Here is a 21,101-nt window from a genome sequence, read left to right on the forward strand (position 1 = left end):
TCAGGTAACATGTTAAAATGCATTCGTATAGAATATACCTATCGGTTCGGTAATGAAGATCACATTAAATCGGTTGGTACAAAATCAAGTTTGGAAAAAAATAAAATCAGACAATGTTTAGTTCTAATAAATCACTTTTGTTCGGGTTCATAACCTCTGGTAAATTTATTTAATATTCCGCATTAACCAAGTTTCATTTTCGCAAATGATTTTTGATAACAGAAGTTCGTTTATATCATGGCTTCCAGGGGTCTTATCTAGAACGTTCACTGATAACTGTCCATACCCATACATTTGATAGTTTCCAGACCTACCACTTATACTTGCACTTTTCACTTATGGTCAACTTTAACACCATCTGAAGTATTTACCTCTAGCAAAAAGCGTTCTTGTACTGGATGTAGTTTCATTTTGCCTGACTGGTTTAAAACGTTATATCTTTGCGTGAATGTTAGAAGGGACAGTTTACTTTGCAGTATGTGTTTGCATACGCAATATGGGTGAACGAGGAAAAACGGTTGGATATAACTTTAAAAAAATCAAAATCTTTAACAACTGTATGAGATCGACTGTGCGGTACAAGCTTTAAATATTGAGGATGTTGTGATGTGCTTAACTGACTGCGCAACCTAGTTTCAACAATAGTCTTATCTGTTATACACTTACACACTTAATGGTGTGCATATATTACTGACATTTAGTAAGTAAACATGGAAACGCTTTAATAATGTATTTGCAGTGTGTGTTCATAGTGACAATTTGCCTTTGTGGTAAGTAATTATGTTTTCATCTGCTTAACCAAATTCTAGTTCTCAAGGTAGATAAGATTTACTTGAAACAAAGTAATTTAGACTCATATATTGATAATATCATATCTTGAAATCATTTTGTGTTGGGTCAGTGAAAATGGCCAAAATGTAATAGAAAAGATAATACATCAAATAATTGCAAAAGCAACTATTAATTTATATGTACGTTCGACTATGTTGTACGAATCTATTCTAGGTGTGTATAACATCAGATTGTGCCCCACAGGCGGGTGGTTTTACCATGGACATTGCTATGACTTCCATAATGAAAGTTATGCGACTTTTACACAGGCACAGGTACTTTCTACCTTTATTATAACATTCTCTTGTTATAACTTCCTTTGTTTTTTTACTTACGTGAATATAACCAGGTAACACTATGCTAAATATACGTTATATATTAAAGAAACTAATGAATATACGTTCATTTATATCTCATTTATAGAAAATTATTCTTATCTAAAATATTTCTTTTTTCGCTGTTATTACGTCGTAAGATTATCCGGCTTAAGTACTTCAATGACGTTCCAACCTATGTCAAAAATAACCAAGGCTCGATACTTTATTTCCGGAATATTGCATGATGACCTTGACTTATATTATACACCAATGGTGTGCTTCAGGAAAGATGCGTTCGTGACGGAGGTAACTTGGTTCACGTTAACAATGCTGAGGAAAACGCCTTTCTTGTTGAACATGTGAAGCACCTCCGTAAGCACATTGAATAAAGCTTGCCTTTTATTATTGTCTTATTAGATGTATCAAATATTTAACCACTTGATAATTGCTTTACTATTTGTCGATGGTGAGATGTAAGTGGAATATAAGAGTTTAATTTTGGTGTTCTACAGTAAATGGACGAGCCACGACCATGGTCGATAAATCTGGCTCCATTTTCGGAACAACGTCAAAAGGATCTCTTACCTTACAAAGAACACTGAGTGTAATTTAATTATCATTGATAATTGAAATTCTAAACAGACGAAGAAATTGTGCACATTCAAATTTATTTCATTGCAACATAACACCAAGACTATTAGTTGTGTACGACCTTTGATTGACAAGTATGTGAGGTGATGCGCATATTTACTATACTGAATCATGGCGGTTATTTCATCTTTTATTTATCAAGATTTTTGGATGCGTTTATTGTATGTTTGTGATGAATGGGTCTTTTGTTGAGTGTCGTTTGAGCTGTTACCTTGTGCCTCCAAACAGAGTTTATATTTAACTTTTGTTTACTGGATTTGCCCCTTTAGTTGTCTTTTAATTTTGTAATTTGAAGCCAAACATGTATAAGGTATAAGTTGTGTTCTACATCATACATATGATGTTCCCCATTTTCAAGGTCCCATAAACAGCTGGTGGATCGGCCTTTGGTACAAAGACACGGAAGGAGAATTCTCCTGGATAGATGACCAATCTTATATCACATATCAAGGTAAGGGGTAATTTGTGTTCCGTACCATCGGTCAAAGGTGAGCCACGGTGGTATTGTTTTTATTTGCCTTCTATAATTTCTTAAACTGTCCTATTGTTTCAGTGGTGTCATTAAGATAAATTTCAGTGGATATGATGGTAGAATAACACTTTTGATCGTTATGATAGTATGAATATCGTTGAAGATCCTTAACCTAATCATTGCTATATTGTGTCTCATCTGCTATATGGGTCTTGCCTAATAAGGAAACTCCAACACGTTAATATATAGAAATTACCAGTTTTACCGAATATAACTGCAGACTTCAGCGCTCACCAGCCTGATGACCATGGCAGTCAACATAACGAGGATTGTGTCCTCATTTGGCACAAGGCAAACTGGACATGGAACGATGCCAAGTGCAGCTCACAATATCACTTCGTCTGTGAAAAAGGGTACTTACACAAATATGGCGATCATAAAATAAGTCATTTTGCTAGGATAATTATGAAGTTATGTGTGTAATATCAGCAGCATACTGATAAACAGGGTTATGCAGAAACCAGTTGATTCTATCTACAGAAATGACAAACATGTTTATACGACTAATCTAGACAAGAAACATTGTACTATTTAGCTAGATGATAATTGCCTGAAGTCCCAGTCACACATGGCTCACGAACAATCGTTGACTTTAGACAACCGTTGGTCGCAAGTTGATTGTAAGAGGTCTTAAAAGGACGTGAAGTGGTTGTTTGTAGTGTGAAAAAGATTGTAAGTTGTCATTTATTGGTAGTTGGAAACTTTAGTTGGCTTAACTTTTCGCTGTTTCATTGAAAAGCCTTGGCCAGCCGAACTGATCACCTTTTTTTCTTCTGGTATTAATCGATGGTCCTTGTGTGTTCTCTATAGGTCTCGAGTTGGTTACCAGACCTCGTCGATCAGCTCTAGTCAGACTATGTCAGCATTTGATCGGCAATCATCTAAAGATAAATTTACGTTCAATCGACGAAGACATTTACAACTAGCAGCAACCATTTTAAGAATGGTAGGCGCTCGCTTCGCCTATGAAGTGGCCTTCTTCGGTAGTATAGCTGAAGAAGTAATGCAATGGGTCACTAATAAATAATGATTATATGCTGGTAATCAACGATAATTCGACGATAAGGTGTTAACTTGTTGCCGACACTCGCTCGAGTGGTCGGCCAGTCTGTTATAACCGGGAACTGGTCGAGCACCACACGGCCTTGCATGGTCGTACAATCAAGTAAAATGCATGCACATTTCGAGGCTTCAGTTGGCACTGGTTGTCGTTGGTGGTCGCAGCTCTGGTTCCATTGCGAAGAGTCGGTTAATGGTCGTGGCGTATGTGTGACTGCGCCTTTAGCGCAGATGATACATATTGCTTCCTGTATTTTATTTTCTCATCAGGTAGCATTGTTTATCAATTTTCAGATCAGTTACAGACTTGGTTGGGTAGACTGACATATCGGTCAAGAATGCTTTATTTGTATTCACCTTAGGAAATAAATGGTAACCATAATGTTTTCTTTCTTCTTTTCCAACAATAAAAAATACTTACGAAGACACTTTATTGTGTTGTTCTTATACGGTTTACGAGTTTGTTTTTCTGGATTTGTTTTTTTGTTTTTTGTATTTTCCTGTAAGTGAAGGAGATTTTGATATGAGTCACTCACTCTATATACATAACATTTGAGTAGGTTTTTTTAAATATTACTATTGCCCGGGAGTTTGATGTTTATTGGTCCCCGCTATTGGCAAGATGTTCTTTTAGGGATGATGATATGAACGCAAATTAACCCTCAATGAATTGAAAACAATTACAGTGGGCACACTCTTGTGAAAGACCCTTTTCATATAAATGTCTGTTAATTGTTGCCTCTAAGGGCTATTTTTATTTTATTTTTATTTGTTAAAATAGATACTCTGTTTGCCACTCCAATACAATTGTTATTATTTTTCATAATATGAAATAAGGCACTGCCTTATACGGGCTCTAGGTATGTTATCAACTACAGGCAAAATTGATTTTATATGACATACTATGGCTATGACTACGACCAATTAGATCATTTAGGTGCATCAGAAGTAAGGTTAAGGCAATGCAAAGCAAATTTAATATTTTATTGCTTTTTTATTGATTTATTGCTTTTATTTATTTATATTGAAGGAGGTGGCCTGTATTAGCTTTGACTTTCCGATCAAATTTGTATGTTGTCAATTGCACAAATTCATGAAAGAAATATGTTTAAACGAAGAGCTCCAGGATAATTTGTACATTTGCAAGTGATGTCTGTATCTGGTATTTGATTCATTGAAGTACCTTTATGAACTTAAGCAACTATTATAAATGATTTCAAACTAATGTCAATGTCTTTAAGTTCACGGTGTATTCTAATGGATAGAAATAGGTGAATTTAAATGTAAACATATTTATATAGTGTTATCTTGAAGTAACTGTTGGCCAGGCATAACCACTTTGTAACCTCGTCTGCTCAGTTCTTATCAGTCCAATTAGTGTGAATTATATTCATTAGTTTGTACTTTCTGCGACAGTCAAGATGGGTTTAAGGAAGGTTTTCTACTTTCAGTGTTTTGCTGTAGCCACGCTTTACATTTATGGTAAGTACATTAACATATTGTTTCGATTGGAATAATCTATTTTATATTTCAAATGAGTCAGATCGAAATCGTATCACATGTATACGACATCTGCATACATATATCCGTTTATAAAATAAGCCATTCATTCACATGTGTTTTCATGTTATGCTCATAGACATGTATGTGTTCTTTTCTTTACTTCCCAATTCTAAATTCCAGTCGTTTACGCCCAGTTATTATTTCTTCCTTAATAAGACGAAACATTACGTTTTCGTATAAATCAATTACAGTGTCTTTAAACTTTCATGTATATGCGACGAACTATTTTCGTGTATAAAAATTAGCACACATAACAACATATTATGTCATTGGGTGTACTAGTAAGATATCATGGACGTCAAATTTAAAATATCGAATATCAATCGTAACAACTCGGCAATATCCGGCAGACTTCGGGATATTCGTAAATTGGCTTCAAGATATACTAAAATGGTATGCAGCCGCCGGAAATTAACTCAATTACCATCACTCTAAGTAGACCCATTCGATAATGCACCAGTCAATTGTAATCACGGCTCCCGCAGTGCCTAGTGAATGCGGTGGTTTTGTCTTCGCGCCAAAAATAGCGGAGGTAGGCCTTACCTAGGGTCCCTGGGGTGCGGGGGCATTTGTCGGAGATTTTACGAGCAGTTCGTTCCCGAAGGGCGGGGATTTTACCCGGACTTGGCTTGACCGAAATTCAAAGTCCCTGCTATTCCCCCGACCCGGGGAAATGGGCCGTATTTTTACCTTCCAGGTGGCCCCGCAGTGCCTAGTGAATGCGGCGGTTTTGTCTTCGCGCCAAAAATAGCGCGGATTAGCTGGTGCATTAATGAAACGGCAACTTGAATTATTTTTGCAGGAGCATTAAGCGTACAATGTCCGGATGGTTGGGTGCCCAATGGTGCGTCCTGCTATAAGTTCCATAATGAAGAGGCCATCACCTTCATCGAGGCGCAGGTGTGGTCTATTTAAAGATGCCCTCTTACTCCCAAATAAGATTTACCACAATTAAAACAACTGTTTTAATATACCAAAAAGGATTAATACATGACGAAAACAATGCAAAACAAATCGCGGCCGAGCGTTCATACTGCGTGAACGCACAAAAATAAGAATCAATCCTTAATTTAACGTCCGCGCACAAGCCAAGGCTAGGACGCAATTTCAACGACGTCATTTTTTCTGAGAAAAAAAACCCTGTAATTTAATGTTATTTCTATTTTTGTAAGGCATATAACAAAAAAAATGTTTGTTTCAGTGTAAGGTCGCAATATATTTCACCGAGTGAGAACCATAGGCTATATTTCACTCGTGGCTCTTCAATCGTATTTACTTTTGGTGTTCACGGGGTTAAATGTACATACAATTATATTCTATTTCATGTTTCTCATATTGAAGGAAAGTTGTAATCGCGACGAGAGTTACTTGGTACACGTGGACGACGACGTAGAAAACACCTTTCTCGTCAACACTGTGCAAACTCTAAGTAAGTAATCTAGCAATTTGAGAGAGCTTGCAAAATAATATGTGTTAATCTATTTGTACGTGTAGTCGAACATAATACGATGCAAAATACAGGGACAAGCCTAGTTTTCGAAAATTCAAAAATAAACACTGTTTAAGGGCAGAAGACAAGGGCCCGAACGACAATAAACTATTGACACAAACACATTTACATCACATTCACAAATACAAAACCCAAAACAAACTTAAACACATACACAAATACAAACATCACAAACAAACCATCACCTCAACAAAATTGGATGGGATTACCGCTTTGGAACGGTCAGAGAAACATAGAAAATACGTTTCTCGTCAACACTGTGCAAACTCTAAGTAAGTTACCATGCCATATGAGAAGGTTTTCGAATCATTATTTGGAAATGTTCTTATACGTGTAGCCAGGTTGAAGTTCAAGTAACTTACAAGTTGCTTGTGAATCTCTAATTGTACGTAAAGCTAACGGACGCTAAAGAGAACGCTTTCTGCGTAAGTTTGGTTTTCTATTGATGCACAATTTTGCAACGATTCATGGTATTGTAAAAATATTCGAATCAAATATTTATATACAAATCAGCATGATATATAACGTTTTTTTCTAAAACTCCAACATTCTTGTATTCTTACTCCCAAATAAGATTTGCCATGTTTAATACAATTCTTTAAATTTACCAAAAGGTATTGATAAATGTCGAAAACAATGGTTCTCATGAAGGATACTGCGTTTAATTTGAAAGAAAGGTGCAGAAAACGCGATATTTCTAACTTATGAGAGGATAGTGGCTCATAGTTAATCTTTTAGCATTCACCAATCATTTAATATTTTTGCGTTTCCAGCTATTAAATTCACAGTGATATTGTTAATAGTAAATAATATTATCCATATATTATCCATATATACATCATTAAGAAGTAGTTTAAAGTTTATCGCTTAAAAGTTATGTTTGTTTTGCATGTGTATGTATTGATTTTTATGTATGTATTGATTTTTATGTATGTATTGATTTTTAATAAGAGTCTCACTTTAATGAGACATACATGAAGGGCCTAATTGTTTATATGTACTTTTTTAAAGTTCAGAACGTTTCTAGAGTAAACGTTCTTCATTTTTAAATCTTTTCTGATAGTTAAATGGATATATTTGTGATCTGCAGTATGTCGACTGCGTATCAGGTTATTCTTCTCTTTTCAGTGCCGATCAACAGCTGGTGGATCGGTTTGACGGACAATGACACCGAGGGAGTTTTTCAGTGGGTGGACGACATGGCCAACATCACTTACCAACGTAGGTTTCTAGAACTCATTTAAAAAAATAACATTTCAGGATGCATGATAAACTTTATTTGTAAAATGAAAACTGTTTTACAAACACGTGACAGGCATTCTAGAGGTAAGATGTATCGAAAGGCAAAAACAAATAGCCTTCTTGGTTTGTTTGATATTCGTTATTTCCAGCAATGAATGTAGTACCAAAGCACAGTGAACATGATTATGTCGTTTTCACAGAACATTGATGCAGGTTTACAGGTATGTTTAAAACAAAATAAAGGCGAGGATAGTGAAAATGGTTGAAGCCATGACTCAATTATTAGTGAGTGATCCGTAGCAAATTTTAAGAAGAACATAGTTTTTCCCTTTTGGGCATGGAAGAGGGCAACACACTGAAAGCGTGAACCATGCAGTGGACCTTGATTTAACTATAATTCCAGACTTTAACGCTCACCAGCCTGACGACCATGCTAGTCGCCATGACGAGGATTGCGTCATCATCTGGCACGCGCAACACTGGGGTTGGAACGATGCCAACTGCAAACTTCATTTCCACTATGTCTGTGAGATCAAGTATGTGTATGAAATGTCATTGATAATATGCTATCGTTCTTTAAAGAAGTAAATGTATTTTTTCGTTCTTAATGCTGGAAGAATGCTTGGGACAAGCTTTCAAAATCCATAGGCTTCAATGCAAATGTTCCAAATTGCCCTTCTGCGTTCATACAGCATAAATAACACACAAATGTAATCAGTCCTTATATTTTCATTTTCAATATGTTTTTATCATGAATAAAAAAATCATGCCGTGAAATGTACAAGCAATCATTTTTTATGTCAGATTAAGAGAGAATAATTTAAGGTTTGCAAGAAACAATTTCACAAATGTATTTCTAGTCCTGATCAAAAACTTTGACCAAAGCTGCGTTGCCTGTGGTCGGATTAACCGATCGCTACCGGGAACGCATGATATAAAATATTCTTCGCATATTAAGGCATTATTTTTTGTCAAAATAATTTTTACTTTAAACATGTTGATATTCGTTTGTTTATTAAGTCCTTTTTCTGTACAGTATATTTCTATGCTTTCAGTGCCGATCCCGACATCATTGGATAAACAAGACAGATATTAACAGATACATTGTGAGATATAACCAATAAAACAGTGGCTTTAATATGAACAGAACAGAACAGACAGTTTATTCGACATATACATGACTGTGTACATCGTCGTAATACATATACATATAAACATGTCACGTATCTAAACTTACAAACATAATATAATAAAATAAAATATAAGAAAAAATATTATGTAAATTGAATACCAAATAATTATTATGTTAACTTTGGCAGTGAGGGAATGTTTCATAACTTCTATATCAAGTTAAATTATTTATAAGTGAGTTGCGTATAATAAATGATTCTTTAATATATTTACAAACATTCATAACTTCCTTTTTATCACATGATACCAATAATTGATGGAATTTGAATACAGATGGATTAACATAATAGCATCGTTTTATATAAGTTACACGTAACTGACGATAGCATGGACAAATACATATGAGGTGATATTCATCCTCTATGTCCCTGCTATTACAACATAAACAATATCTTTCGTTACGAGGTATATTGTAACGTGAATAACGTCCTGTTTGTATTCTTAAAGGGTGTGCAGAAACTCTCAATCTAACAAAGTATAAGCGTACATTCTTGGAACTAAATCTAAATATATTTCATAATCAAAGGAAGTTTTGAAAATTCTATACATATCCAAAACAGAACTGTTACTATTATTACCATACCATTCTTGTTTAAATGTATCTATAATTCTACATTTAAATTCGTTTATAAATACATTAACATGCGCAATATTTGGGTTATCAAATACGTATGCAAAACCATAATCATTTAACAGTTTTTTTACCTTAGAAACCCAGTTTATATAACCCTTATTACAGTCATCAATGGCCTGGTTATACACGGACTTTATTATAATGTTATTACTGTTGCAAATCTTAAACCAGTATCTAATAATTCTTACATATCGATTAATGTATAAAGGGTATATACCTAGTTCTCCATACACTGTAGCATTACATGTGTTTATTTTAACGTTTTAAAATTGTAAATGTATACGTTCTATTTCTTTTGACTTACTAAAACCCCATATTTCACAGGCATAATTCAATATTGAGCCAACAAAAGAACTAAATAGTTGACAAAATATTTCAGGTTTAAGGTCGTATTCTTTGCATTTATATAATAAAGTATTCATGGCCTTAAGAGCTTTTCCAACCAAATGCTCTTGATTCAATGTAAACCTTCCAGTGTAATTTATCACAGTACCTAAATAATTAAAGTTATCAACAACATCGATAGTATGGCCATTATATGTCCAATGCTCATTACGACGTATTCCACCCCGTTTACGGAAACCCATTCTTTTTGTCTTTGATGTATTTACATTTAATCCCCATGCTTTGCAATACGAGTAAAGAGTGTTTAAATGGTTTTGGACTTCCTCGGGCGATTTCCCTAAAATGGCCATAGCGTCAGCAAATAGCAACATAATTAATACAATTTCATCAATACTTAAACCGGAAGTGATGATATCTTGCATATATAGTTCTAAGTCCTCTACAAACAGGGAAAAAAGAATCGGGGACATAACCTCCCCCTGGCGCAGGCCAACGGCATAACTAAAGTATTCAGAGTAAGATGTACATGATTTCACACAAGATTTAACATTTTCATACACAGCTTTCACTATTTTAAGTAATTTACCTTTTATACCAGATTTATACAACTTAAGCCACAGAGCATTGCGATAAATACTATCAAAACACTTCAACATGTCGACATAAATAACATATAATCTTTTATTATCATTGATGTATTTTTGCACAATAAACATTAAAATATAAATTGCGTCAACTGGTGAGCAACCTTTTCGAAATCCGAATTGTGCATCTGAAATAGTGGCATTAGCCTCATAAAATGACTCGATGCGCTTATTTAAAATTGTTGTAAATACTTTTGAAAAACAACTAACAAGTGTAACTCCTCTATAATTATTGACATCATTAACAGAACCTTTTTTATGGAGTGGAATGATGACACCTTCTGTTCACTTTTCTGGAAAAAAACCAGACGCTAAAATGCTATTAAATACATCACAAAAGTGGCTTGTTAATATGTCAGCGCATTCAATAAAGTACTCATTTAATATACAGTCGCTACTAGCCGAATTATTTCGTTTTAAATGCTATATTGCGTTACGTACTTCTATAATAGAAATAGGTTGGTCTAACTCTGGAAATGTAGAGTTATCTCATCAAAATCATTACTTGAACAAAACTGTTCAGCCTCGTCGTTATTGCAATCAGACGTATTGTTGCTACGATTTTTAAAAAATGTTTTAAAATCTTCCAAAGGGATATTACAATTATTAACTTTATTTTTTTATTTAAAAAATTTCCAAAATTCTCTAGGTTTATTTTTTTCTTAAATTCTCAATATCCTTCATTTTTTGACGATAAGCAAAGTTTTTCTTTTTACGAAGTAAATCTTTATAAGACTTCTTTTGTGCACACAGACTAGCTCTAATATGCATGTATTTGTTCTTAAATTGATCAATTGATGAATTCCGACAGTAAAACCTACAATGCACATATAATCATACCGGCACTTCACAAGACGTAATTCCTATTATGTAGGGCAAATTACACCAATTCGGAATTACGAGAGTTCTTTTCCTTTTTAACCCATTACCAGTGTGTGTATACCACGTGATAAATTACGTCATATATGCTACGTCGGAAGGAAATATTTTGCTTAAAATGAAGACTTAAATCAAAGATAACTTTTCTTTAAGTACACCATTTTGATTGAAACAAAGGGCCGCTTAAAGAGCCACGCCTTCGTTTTATTACCGGAGTTTGATAAGGTGATATGTTTCATCAAACACTTCGACAAACCTGTTTCCAAAATAATGTTTTGACAGTGCTCCGTCAGACGTCCGTATTGCGAAAAGGTTTGTCGAAGTGTTTTAAGATACACTCTCAATCAAACTCTGGTAAAAGACCAAAGGCGGGGCTCTGTTAGCAGCGTAGACTGCGCTGTTTCCTTTAAAATGGTGAAGAAATAGGAAAGTTATCTTCGTTTAAAGTCTTCATTCGAGCCAAAATATTGCCTTCCGACGTAGCATTTATGATGCATCACGTGGTATACACACACTGATTACAGTGAATCAAAGCATGGTTTTATCAAAGCACGGTTTTATCATTTCAAACGAGTGGATACTTTCAATCTTTTGAGGCTAAATGGTTTGTGATTTAGACAACGCGTCGATCATGCTGGAACTTTTTTATCTAGTTTTTGACATTTTAATCGCATTGTTTGTACACCTATACCGGTCACTCTATCAAATACATAGGGATTGCGTTCCACTATTTTTATTTTTATTATAAGAAACGTAAAATAATTTCCAACCCTGTCTAATGTTAAGTACACAAGTAGAACCTTCTTCCCATATATGATGTGTGGGGTCGTGAAGCCCTAGCAGTTCTATTTTGCGTGATAAATGGTTAATTGACAATACAATACACAGGAAATTTAATTAATGGTATCTAGCCTGTACGGTGTTATGATGACATTAAGCTTGGCCCTCGATATGTGCTAAATATATATTTCTGCATGAGTTAGATTTTCTTTTTTTTACCTTCGATGCATTTCCTGTATGGAATAAGAGAAATTGCTTGACTTTGGCTTCATTATTCATGTCCCGAAGATAGAGGAATAAGCACATTTTAGCCACAACGTGTTTAAACCCTAATTCACAAGTGTTTCAACGTCTCTCTCTATGAGGTCATCCTGGGCCCATGATTACGAACAGTCTTTGTCTGAGTCTGGACTAAGTCTCCAAAAAGAACACGTTTTTAAAATAACAAAGAATCTTCTTAATTCCATTCGAATTACAAACGTAAATCTTCGTTCTTAATAGTTTTAACATTCAGCTAATTTCATTATCAATACTCAACTAGAAGAAAAGTTGCAAAAATGAAGTTTTGCATTTTTGCCACTTGAGTCTCAACTCAGTTTTGAGACTGTTTTCAGTTTGGCACAATACTTGAATTTCACAAACATTCTGAAGTCCCTTATAACAAAATCAAGCTAAGCTCATAATATCTGTTCGGTATAAATTGTGTATTTTCCTCCTTAATTTTAAGAAGTTTTGAAACTCACTAAGGAGATACTCATCATGAACAATGTTTTGGTTTATAAACTCAAGTTGAAACAAGTTGTTTGGCTAAATGGAATACTTTTATAATATTAAAACCTGTGTTACGCTTACGATAGTTGGAAGTATTGCGGCCTGCAGGAGATCAACACGATTTCGTTGATCAGCTATTAAGTATAACACATTATCCATTATGTAACTTTAATTCAGGGCTGATAAAAAAGGAATTAGTTATAGGTTATACTATTATCTTGCACTTGGAACGTACACTAAACAAAAGCCTTAGTCCCGGTGTGTTGGTATTGGAACTTTTCGAAAGGCGGGTTTTAGCAAGGTACCCTTGCGGGTTTTTTTTAACAAAGCGTTTTTCTTTGTAATCGGCGGCTTTTTTTCGTAGCGCGATTTAGTGTGGCGAGTTTCGGATGTCGGCTTTCCGCTACGTTAATGTAGAATCATTGTGTTATTAGTTCTCCTAAATATACACACGGTAAGCCAGGACACCAACGCGATTTCTCGGAACTCTGTTTGCCTCAACTGTACACTATTACACCTTATCCTTTATTTAGTCTTAATTAATGAGTTATATCAGAGTGTGTGATAAGTTGGTATACCTACGTGCGTTTTACAATGAATCCAACTAAGCGTTACATACACTAAACAATAAAACTAACTTTGCAAGAAAAGGTGATATTTTCTACCAAACACACCAAATGGAGAAATTGAAAGAAGGTGATGTTTTCTCAACCACAATTATTTGATCAATATCATATGAAAATATAAAAAGAAAAGAAAACACCAATGGAAATCACCTATGACTGATAAATACAAAGAAATAACAACACAAAATTAAAAAAAAAAAACGAACAAAATAACATTCTGGAAATTGAAAGTATATTTTTTTTATTAAACAGTCCACCATTAATTCAGTTATACACTGAGACATGTCTGTTTGAAAGCAGTTTTAATAGAGCGCCGAATTATTGGTCATAGCGAAAGAACGTAGGTGTGTAAACCTAAAGATGTGTTTATTTCTAATACTGTCTTAAGCAAATATGTAGCAAAGTAAAGAAAACATGATACTTCACAACAAATTCAACTAAGAAATTCATTGAAACAGCCTCCAGACTTAAAGGTTTTTCTACGTATAACCCAAAACAAACTCAGCTAAACGGACGAGCATTGATATTCGCCCTGTGCTGCTCTTGTTGTGTCAGTTAGAGTTAAAAAAAATGAAAGCAACTAAACAATGCTGTAGTTTTTTTGTCAATCTATTGGTTAAGGGTATGTTGTAGATCTCTGATGGTAGCCGGCCGTCGGTTTATTTCATGTGTGGAGTCAATCAAAAAGATATATGTGTTCCATTTGACTTGAAATTCATTAGATAGATAAGGGTTGCATATGGTATTTCTCGTTGTTGGGTTTTCGGAGTGATAAAAGTACAGGCTACAGTCCCGACCTCCTTGGTGGGAGCGGGACACAATATACTTGCCAATATTTCTCTGATTATCCGTCGGCGCCTTGGTGCCCTCATTCGTGTGTTACGTGTAAATTACAAGTATAGCATTACTAAAAAAAGGAGATATACGAATCTACGTCGGTAATGCTGGAGTGGCTTTTGCTATGCCTACAAGATGTTTTATAGTGCGTTTATTAACCGACGTTTGAACCTGCAATGTTCATTGCTCCCTGTTCCGGTCAGGGGTAATCTTATATATATAACAAACATAACATGTTGTTCACCATTCCTGACCTGGAGGTGTTGGCTATATGTAATGACAACTACAGGTTTTAACTACGATTTTCACGCGCTCTACATGATTGTGGTGTTTATGGATCACAGCAAGAATTAACACCGCCGTGCCAGTTACTTCCAAGTTCTCAACAGATGCTAATGCTTACAAGCAAGCTACATGTTCAGCATACTCTCATGAAATTACCTTTGGTCAGTTTCCCTATGTTAGCTAAACTATCAAAAACCAAGGTGTTTCGCGAAAGTACAGAGATTTTATGTTTATGGAGAACGACAGTATGATGGCCATATTACATTAGAGAGCTACAAGCTTTAAAAGACTGTCGTCGAGATAGCTGAAGCAAGCATTCGGTCATATTTCTTTCACACCCGAAGTTAGGTTAAGACTTTCATTCATTTAAGGAATGAATTGCGGGAATGAAGTCATTATCGGGGTGTGAACGCAGTAGGGACGGTTCAAGTGTGTGGAGTCCGAAGGACTCCACGCATACTTAACCATACATACTTTACTCGCATATAAAATGGCGAGCTTGACAAATTTACAGTACTATGTGAAAAGTTGGTGAATTGTTCTCTTGTTCGAAATAACATAGTCAGAAATGCGCATGCCATGTTACTACTTTTTGATATTATAATGATATACAGTATTTAATACTCATCATTTCGTAGAAGTATGCACTTTTTATTACATTTCCGTTTGAGAACAAGTGTCAGGATTGCAAAAAAATCAGTTCAAGCTCTTGTCAATAAATTATTTATAACGTAAATGAAACCGAAAGTAACTCCTGTGATCTGTCCCTTCAAAATGTATATAATAAAATAGATATGTCAATCACTGCACACTTCCTATCGAATGTATATGTTTGTATACGATATATATCAAATATAAATTTTAAATTTCGAGTAAAATAAAGTTATTTCCCTTACTTAACGTCAATATCAAATCGCCACAGCCTAAAAAAGACGAATGTAAATTTTACTTGTTCAAAATACCTAGTATACGTCCTGTAAGTTACTAACGAATGAGGTATTGTAATGACATCGAAAATAGTACGAGTGTTTGAAAATAGTCAATCATGGCGATGCCAATATTGAAACGCATTGTAGGTGTTTTTCAACCGTCAAGGGCCATACTAGATGTTTAAGGGAGAAAAAAGAGGCATTTTACCAGTCCTAAAAGTTCATTTTCAAATTTTGTTTTCAAGTACATTGTATTGAACTATTGTGCCAAATCGACTTTATCGCATGGGTGTACTTACCTTGACAAAAATTATGTTAAATGCCGGAGGCCTCAACACATGTTCGTATATCTTGAAGCCCATTTACATGGTCTATCCAAAAACTTTCCGGAGCTGGTACCCTTGGGTGTATGATGTGGTAGTATGCATTTAGAAGCGACCATGATTGTTCCATTAGTCGCCTGTTTTTAAGTGTCATTGGTGGTGTCATTAAAGTAGTTAATTGATGTAATTGAACAAATTTTGAGGAAATTTAATTATTATTAAGGGAGGGAACTCTTTCTCAGCGCCGAATGTTTAATTGTCCGCCCTTCTTTATTTTGGCGCATTTCTCACTTGTTCTTTAGTTTTAATCCGGTTAGACGTGTGTTTTCTCCCTTCCTCCCGCCCGGTTCTTTTTATTACTTTTTGTCGGACAAGTCCCCAATTTTATCTTTGCTTACATGATTAATCCATCTCTTCCCTCTATTATTTTAGGATATTGAATATTGTATTACGTTTTTCACTTTATTATGCTTTCTAATGTGGTGTATCCTCGCATGGAGGATTTATGGCTCCTTTTGACATAAGCTTTATATCTATGTTAATTTCATTTCCAATCTAGCAGCCCATTATTTCGGCAAAATTAAATTAATATTTACATTTGTCTTCGTTTTTCCTGAGCGCATTCATTGCAATTACATGGACAAGCTCAGTAGTCAAACAATCAACTATAAACCCTGTTACGAGGCACGAGATAAGGGTAAAAAGGCAATATAAGAATACTGAGAAAATGATGGCTACCAAAACAAGGGTAGGCGCAATATCGAATTTATAGTTTTAATCAATTTATCCATTAATTTATTAATAATGAGTATATATTATTGTTGAAGCTTGACCTTAAACTCACTGCAACAGAACAAATTATTGAACATTAATATGCTAGTTATATTCCGATTTGTAAAATCTATAATCATACATAAAAACTACAGGGACACACCCAGTAGTCAATCATTCAAAAATAAACCCCCATTAGAAGTACAAGGCAAGGGCCAATAGCGTCAGTGTAATAGAGACACGAACGTATAAACACCACATACACAAATGCAAACACCACAGACAGACCACACACATTAAAATAGCTTCACCGATAAATGACGGGACTACCGTCTCTGAACGATCACTAAAACTAGAGTCAATATGCACATTGCAGTACGTGGGGCTTAAACTAGTTGCATGGCAAAATATAAAGTGTATAAATGTCAGGCACACCTTAGGAGTGAAAAGTTATTTATTTGATGTTTAATATCTTAGAAAAGTTGGACCAGAAGTTTCTACAATTGAACAAAACCTGAACCGTTTCTGCGTCACAATCTAACAATTCAAGATTACTGCGCAGAAGTATAAATAGTACCATCAAGCACAATCTAACAATTCAAGATTACTGCGCAGAAGTACCATCAAGCACAATCTAAAAAAGGTAACTGCTCAAAATTACAAACAGTACCATCAATCACAACCTAACAAGCCAATGTCACTGAGCGTAAGTATGAAAAGTAACATCAAAGACAACTTAACAATCCAAAATAACTGCACACAGGTGTAAATAAATGTAGTACCATAAAGCACTGTCAAGCAATTCAAACTACTTTCGATTAAGTGTGGATAGTGCCATCAAGCACAACCTAAAAATTCAAAGTAATTGCGCACAAGTATAAACATGGAGCATCAAACAAAACCTAAAACTTCAAGGTAACTGCACAGAAGTATAAATGGTGGCATCAAGCACAACCTTACAATTTAAGGTTATTTCGCAAAAGTATAAATAGTAACATCAAACACAATACAATTATCCAAGGTAACTGCAAATAAGTATTAATAGTGCAATCTAACACAACATAACAATTCAAGGTAACAGCGCAGATGTATAAAAAGTAACATTAAACACAACCAAATAATTCAAGGTAACTGAGCAGAAGTATGAAAAAGAGTCCTCAAACACAACGTAGTAATCTAAGGTAACTGTTCAAGAGTATGAATATTACCATCAAACACAACCTCAAATTCATGGTTACTGCGAAGGAGTATAAATAGTTCCTTCTTCGTCCAATGTAAACTTCAATTAGGCACTACGTTCGAAGCCTATGGTTTTTCGAAAAGAAGAATTTTATTATTAAATGATGGTGTTGTATTATCAAAATAAAATGTCCCTATACCTATATATCAGTATGTTTCCTTTTAATATAGACAATTTCACGCGCATTAATTTACGGCTGATTGATATCGCACTATTGAGTCTATGACTGTCCGCGCGCGATACCGTTGTAGTATTTAACGTTTTACTTCAGCAACCAAGTAGTCTAAATTGGAAAATGTCACCAATGCTTGTTCGCTTTCTGTGGTAGGAAACAATTCAGACAGAACCTTATTCCGGATAAAAAAGTGTGCTCAAAATGTCGTGGTAGTTTTTACCCATAACTTATCAGTAGATGGTTAGAAGTACGGCGATTGGTAAACGAAAAAAACTTTTTCATTTCAATTTGCTTTTTCTTATGATAGTTGAATGTTTTATATCACTAAAAGGTATTTTATATATCAGTAGAGACAAAGAGATTTTATTCCAAGCCAATTGAAAGCGCGGTAGAAACTCGCTTAGCGCTTTGAGCATCTCCGTAGCAATTAGTTTTAGGTTAATGTGTGATTGTTTTTGCCATGGATTGACTTAACTGTTATACACATGTATCTAATATGGTCATCTTTTTCAGACAGTTACGACCAAAATGATCACGAACGTCACAGACGTTGTTTTATCCGATAACCAAAAACAATTGATTGAACGTGTGTATGGCAGTATCATTCTGCAGTTGAACGTCATGGCAATGGTTTACATTATTAGAGCTTTGAAAGGAAGAACCGATTCCGAAGCAAGTTATTATCTGCAGCTGTTGTACATTTCAATAAATGACTCCATTCTGGGAGCACTGATACTGGCGGCAAGTTCAATTACTACAACTAACGTCCATTCAGCGACCGCATGCCAGGTTGTCGTGTACCTACTTTCTACTTTCAATTGCACTTGTCAGATAAATATGTTGCTCGCTTGCATACAGAAATATATGAGAGCTAAAGAATCAAACATGCCGACACAAAGCTGGAAAACATTGTATACAAACCGCTTAGCAGTCATCAATCTACCGCTTGGTCTGTCAATATTCTGCGTGTTCCTTACCTTCGCAATCATGCGGGATTTCGGATATTCTAGTGAACTTTGCATTAGCGCTGAAGTGGCTACGAGTACTCTTGGCCACATTGCATTGCCGATCATGACATCGGCTATCTTTATTGGTTCTCTTTGTGCATCCGATGTCCTACTTGTTTTGACATTCAAATCGCTTAAGAGGCAATTATGCATCCATTCGGAACAGAGCCTTTCATCGCTCGCACAGCGGAAAATAGCTAAAACACTGGCCATGATGGCGTTCGTCTACAATATTTCCGTGTTCCCCGTTCTGATCGACATTCCTCTTACTATGGTCATTGGTGTTGACGAAAGCAACGAACGCATTGTCTTCGTAACGTGGTTTCTATATTCAAATTCTTTGTTCAGTCCACTTATTGTTTTGACAAGAGCGACATGCATTAAAAGATTAGTCACAAAAGATGCACAGTATATTAAATCGAAAATCGGAGAACTTTTTCAGTCGTGTTTACGTCACAACAGAGTGGAACATGTTGAGACATTAAACTTATAAAATTTCGAGTTGGGTGGTTTAGTCGCGTGTATGCCAAAGGCCATAGGTTCGAGCTAAGTAGTCGCATGTTCTCTTTGTGTCTTAGACAGATCACGGCCGGTAACAGAACTGCAGTCAAATGAACAAAATTTGGCTGTGTACAATCTAAGTTTGCACATAAAATTGATTTGATTTCCTACTAATAATTATTTGACAAATATTGGCCAATAATAATTTATAAACCTTTTTAACTAACTTTTGATCAAAACACGAAGATTCTTGACCATTTTTTAACAATCAATTTCAGTTTTCTACTCGAAAGGGATTCATACCAGCCTAGATCTGTTTTGACAATTGAACAAATTTAAAATGTAAAAGCAAGACCAATAAACCCTTTCGAGCCCATAGATTCTTTCTATTTGGACGGTAAAGGACATTTCATCACGCAATATTTACTTGTGTATAAGAAAATAGAAAAGACTGTTTTATTAAATCCAATAATATTACACGTAAAAGTCAGAAAAAAATATCAGCTGGATTTTCGACACATCATAATTGTTTTAATTCACATACTTCAACAAAAATATCGTTTTTTGTGCGTTTATTGGTTTAAAGAGAGTAGATAGAAAAGTTTGTAATATAACAATTTCAATATACACGTCAAATGTCATCTCTTATTTAAACTATAGAGGTGTCCAACGGGGAGAGAACCTGGCTCCAAGTGTGTGTTTTTTGTCTCTGAACAATGATTGTTTTGGCAGGATGGATTTTTGTTTGACTTTATTGAGCTCTTATAATTGATTAAAGGTGAATCGGTCCTGCTATTCCATTGCCGACGGAATAAACAACGATAATTAAAACGCATAAGCATAATTCACTATTGAGACAGTTAATAAGTTACTGTTTCGATTGCCTGGAATGCTCGCAACTGTTGTGATATTTCATTGAATCTACATTTGTGTAATTATTTGAAAAAATATTGTTAAACATTTATTGTGTATAAATGTAAGAAATCAAACGTATAAAACTACATGTATATATTTTGATATAATCTCATTTATGCTTGTATGTATTAGATTGATTGAATAAAGGGAACATGCCTTGTTACAAAAAAGCCGTCACCACTTTCGATGTTTATCGATTTTTCTTTGACTTGTATTCGTACATTCATGTATGTCTATAACAGACATTTTTGTTTTAGGAATCATTCCAGCTATGGTCTTCTTAGGTTAAGCTGGTGTTTTCGCATGACTGGTGACCCCATATTATTTAGTATTATTAAAAAAGAAATTGAATTGAGATTGGATTCAATTGAGATAAGGTGTGGGTTTTTTTGCCTTAAATGATTCAGTAGTAATAGCAAATACACAACTGTCATAAATGTATGTGTGATGTTACACTTTCTGTGATTTATTTACACATAAGTAACCATCAAACAAATACCTTTTAAATGAAATCAAAATTGTACAGGGTCAACAGGCGTCACT

General features: G+C 34.8%; 2 protein-coding genes across 2 annotated transcripts; both read left to right on the top strand.

Moving 5' to 3' along the window:
* Window positions 1-637: 637 nt before the first annotated feature.
* Window positions 638-3,769, top strand: LOC128205274 (perlucin-like protein). The gene is made up of 6 exons (XM_052906796.1): window positions 638-770; window positions 1,006-1,106; window positions 1,433-1,520; window positions 2,158-2,250; window positions 2,552-2,684; window positions 3,685-3,769. Exons 1-6 carry the CDS (start codon window positions 728-730, stop codon window positions 3,707-3,709), a joined length of 483 nt encoding a protein of 160 aa, XP_052762756.1. The 5' UTR covers window positions 638-727; the 3' UTR covers window positions 3,710-3,769.
* A 981-nt stretch (window positions 3,770-4,750) lies between these two features.
* Window positions 4,751-8,923, top strand: LOC128204133 (perlucin-like protein). Its single transcript, XM_052905499.1, has 6 exons — window positions 4,751-4,872; window positions 5,756-5,853; window positions 6,295-6,382; window positions 7,592-7,684; window positions 8,109-8,241; window positions 8,761-8,923. Exons 1-6 carry the CDS (start codon window positions 4,812-4,814, stop codon window positions 8,783-8,785), a joined length of 498 nt encoding a protein of 165 aa, XP_052761459.1. The 5' UTR covers window positions 4,751-4,811; the 3' UTR covers window positions 8,786-8,923.
* The last annotated feature ends 12,178 nt before the right edge of the window (window positions 8,924-21,101 follow it).

This window comes from Mya arenaria, chromosome 10 (genome assembly GCF_026914265.1).
Source record: "Mya arenaria isolate MELC-2E11 chromosome 10, ASM2691426v1".
Taxonomy (NCBI): domain Eukaryota; kingdom Metazoa; phylum Mollusca; class Bivalvia; order Myida; family Myidae; genus Mya; species Mya arenaria.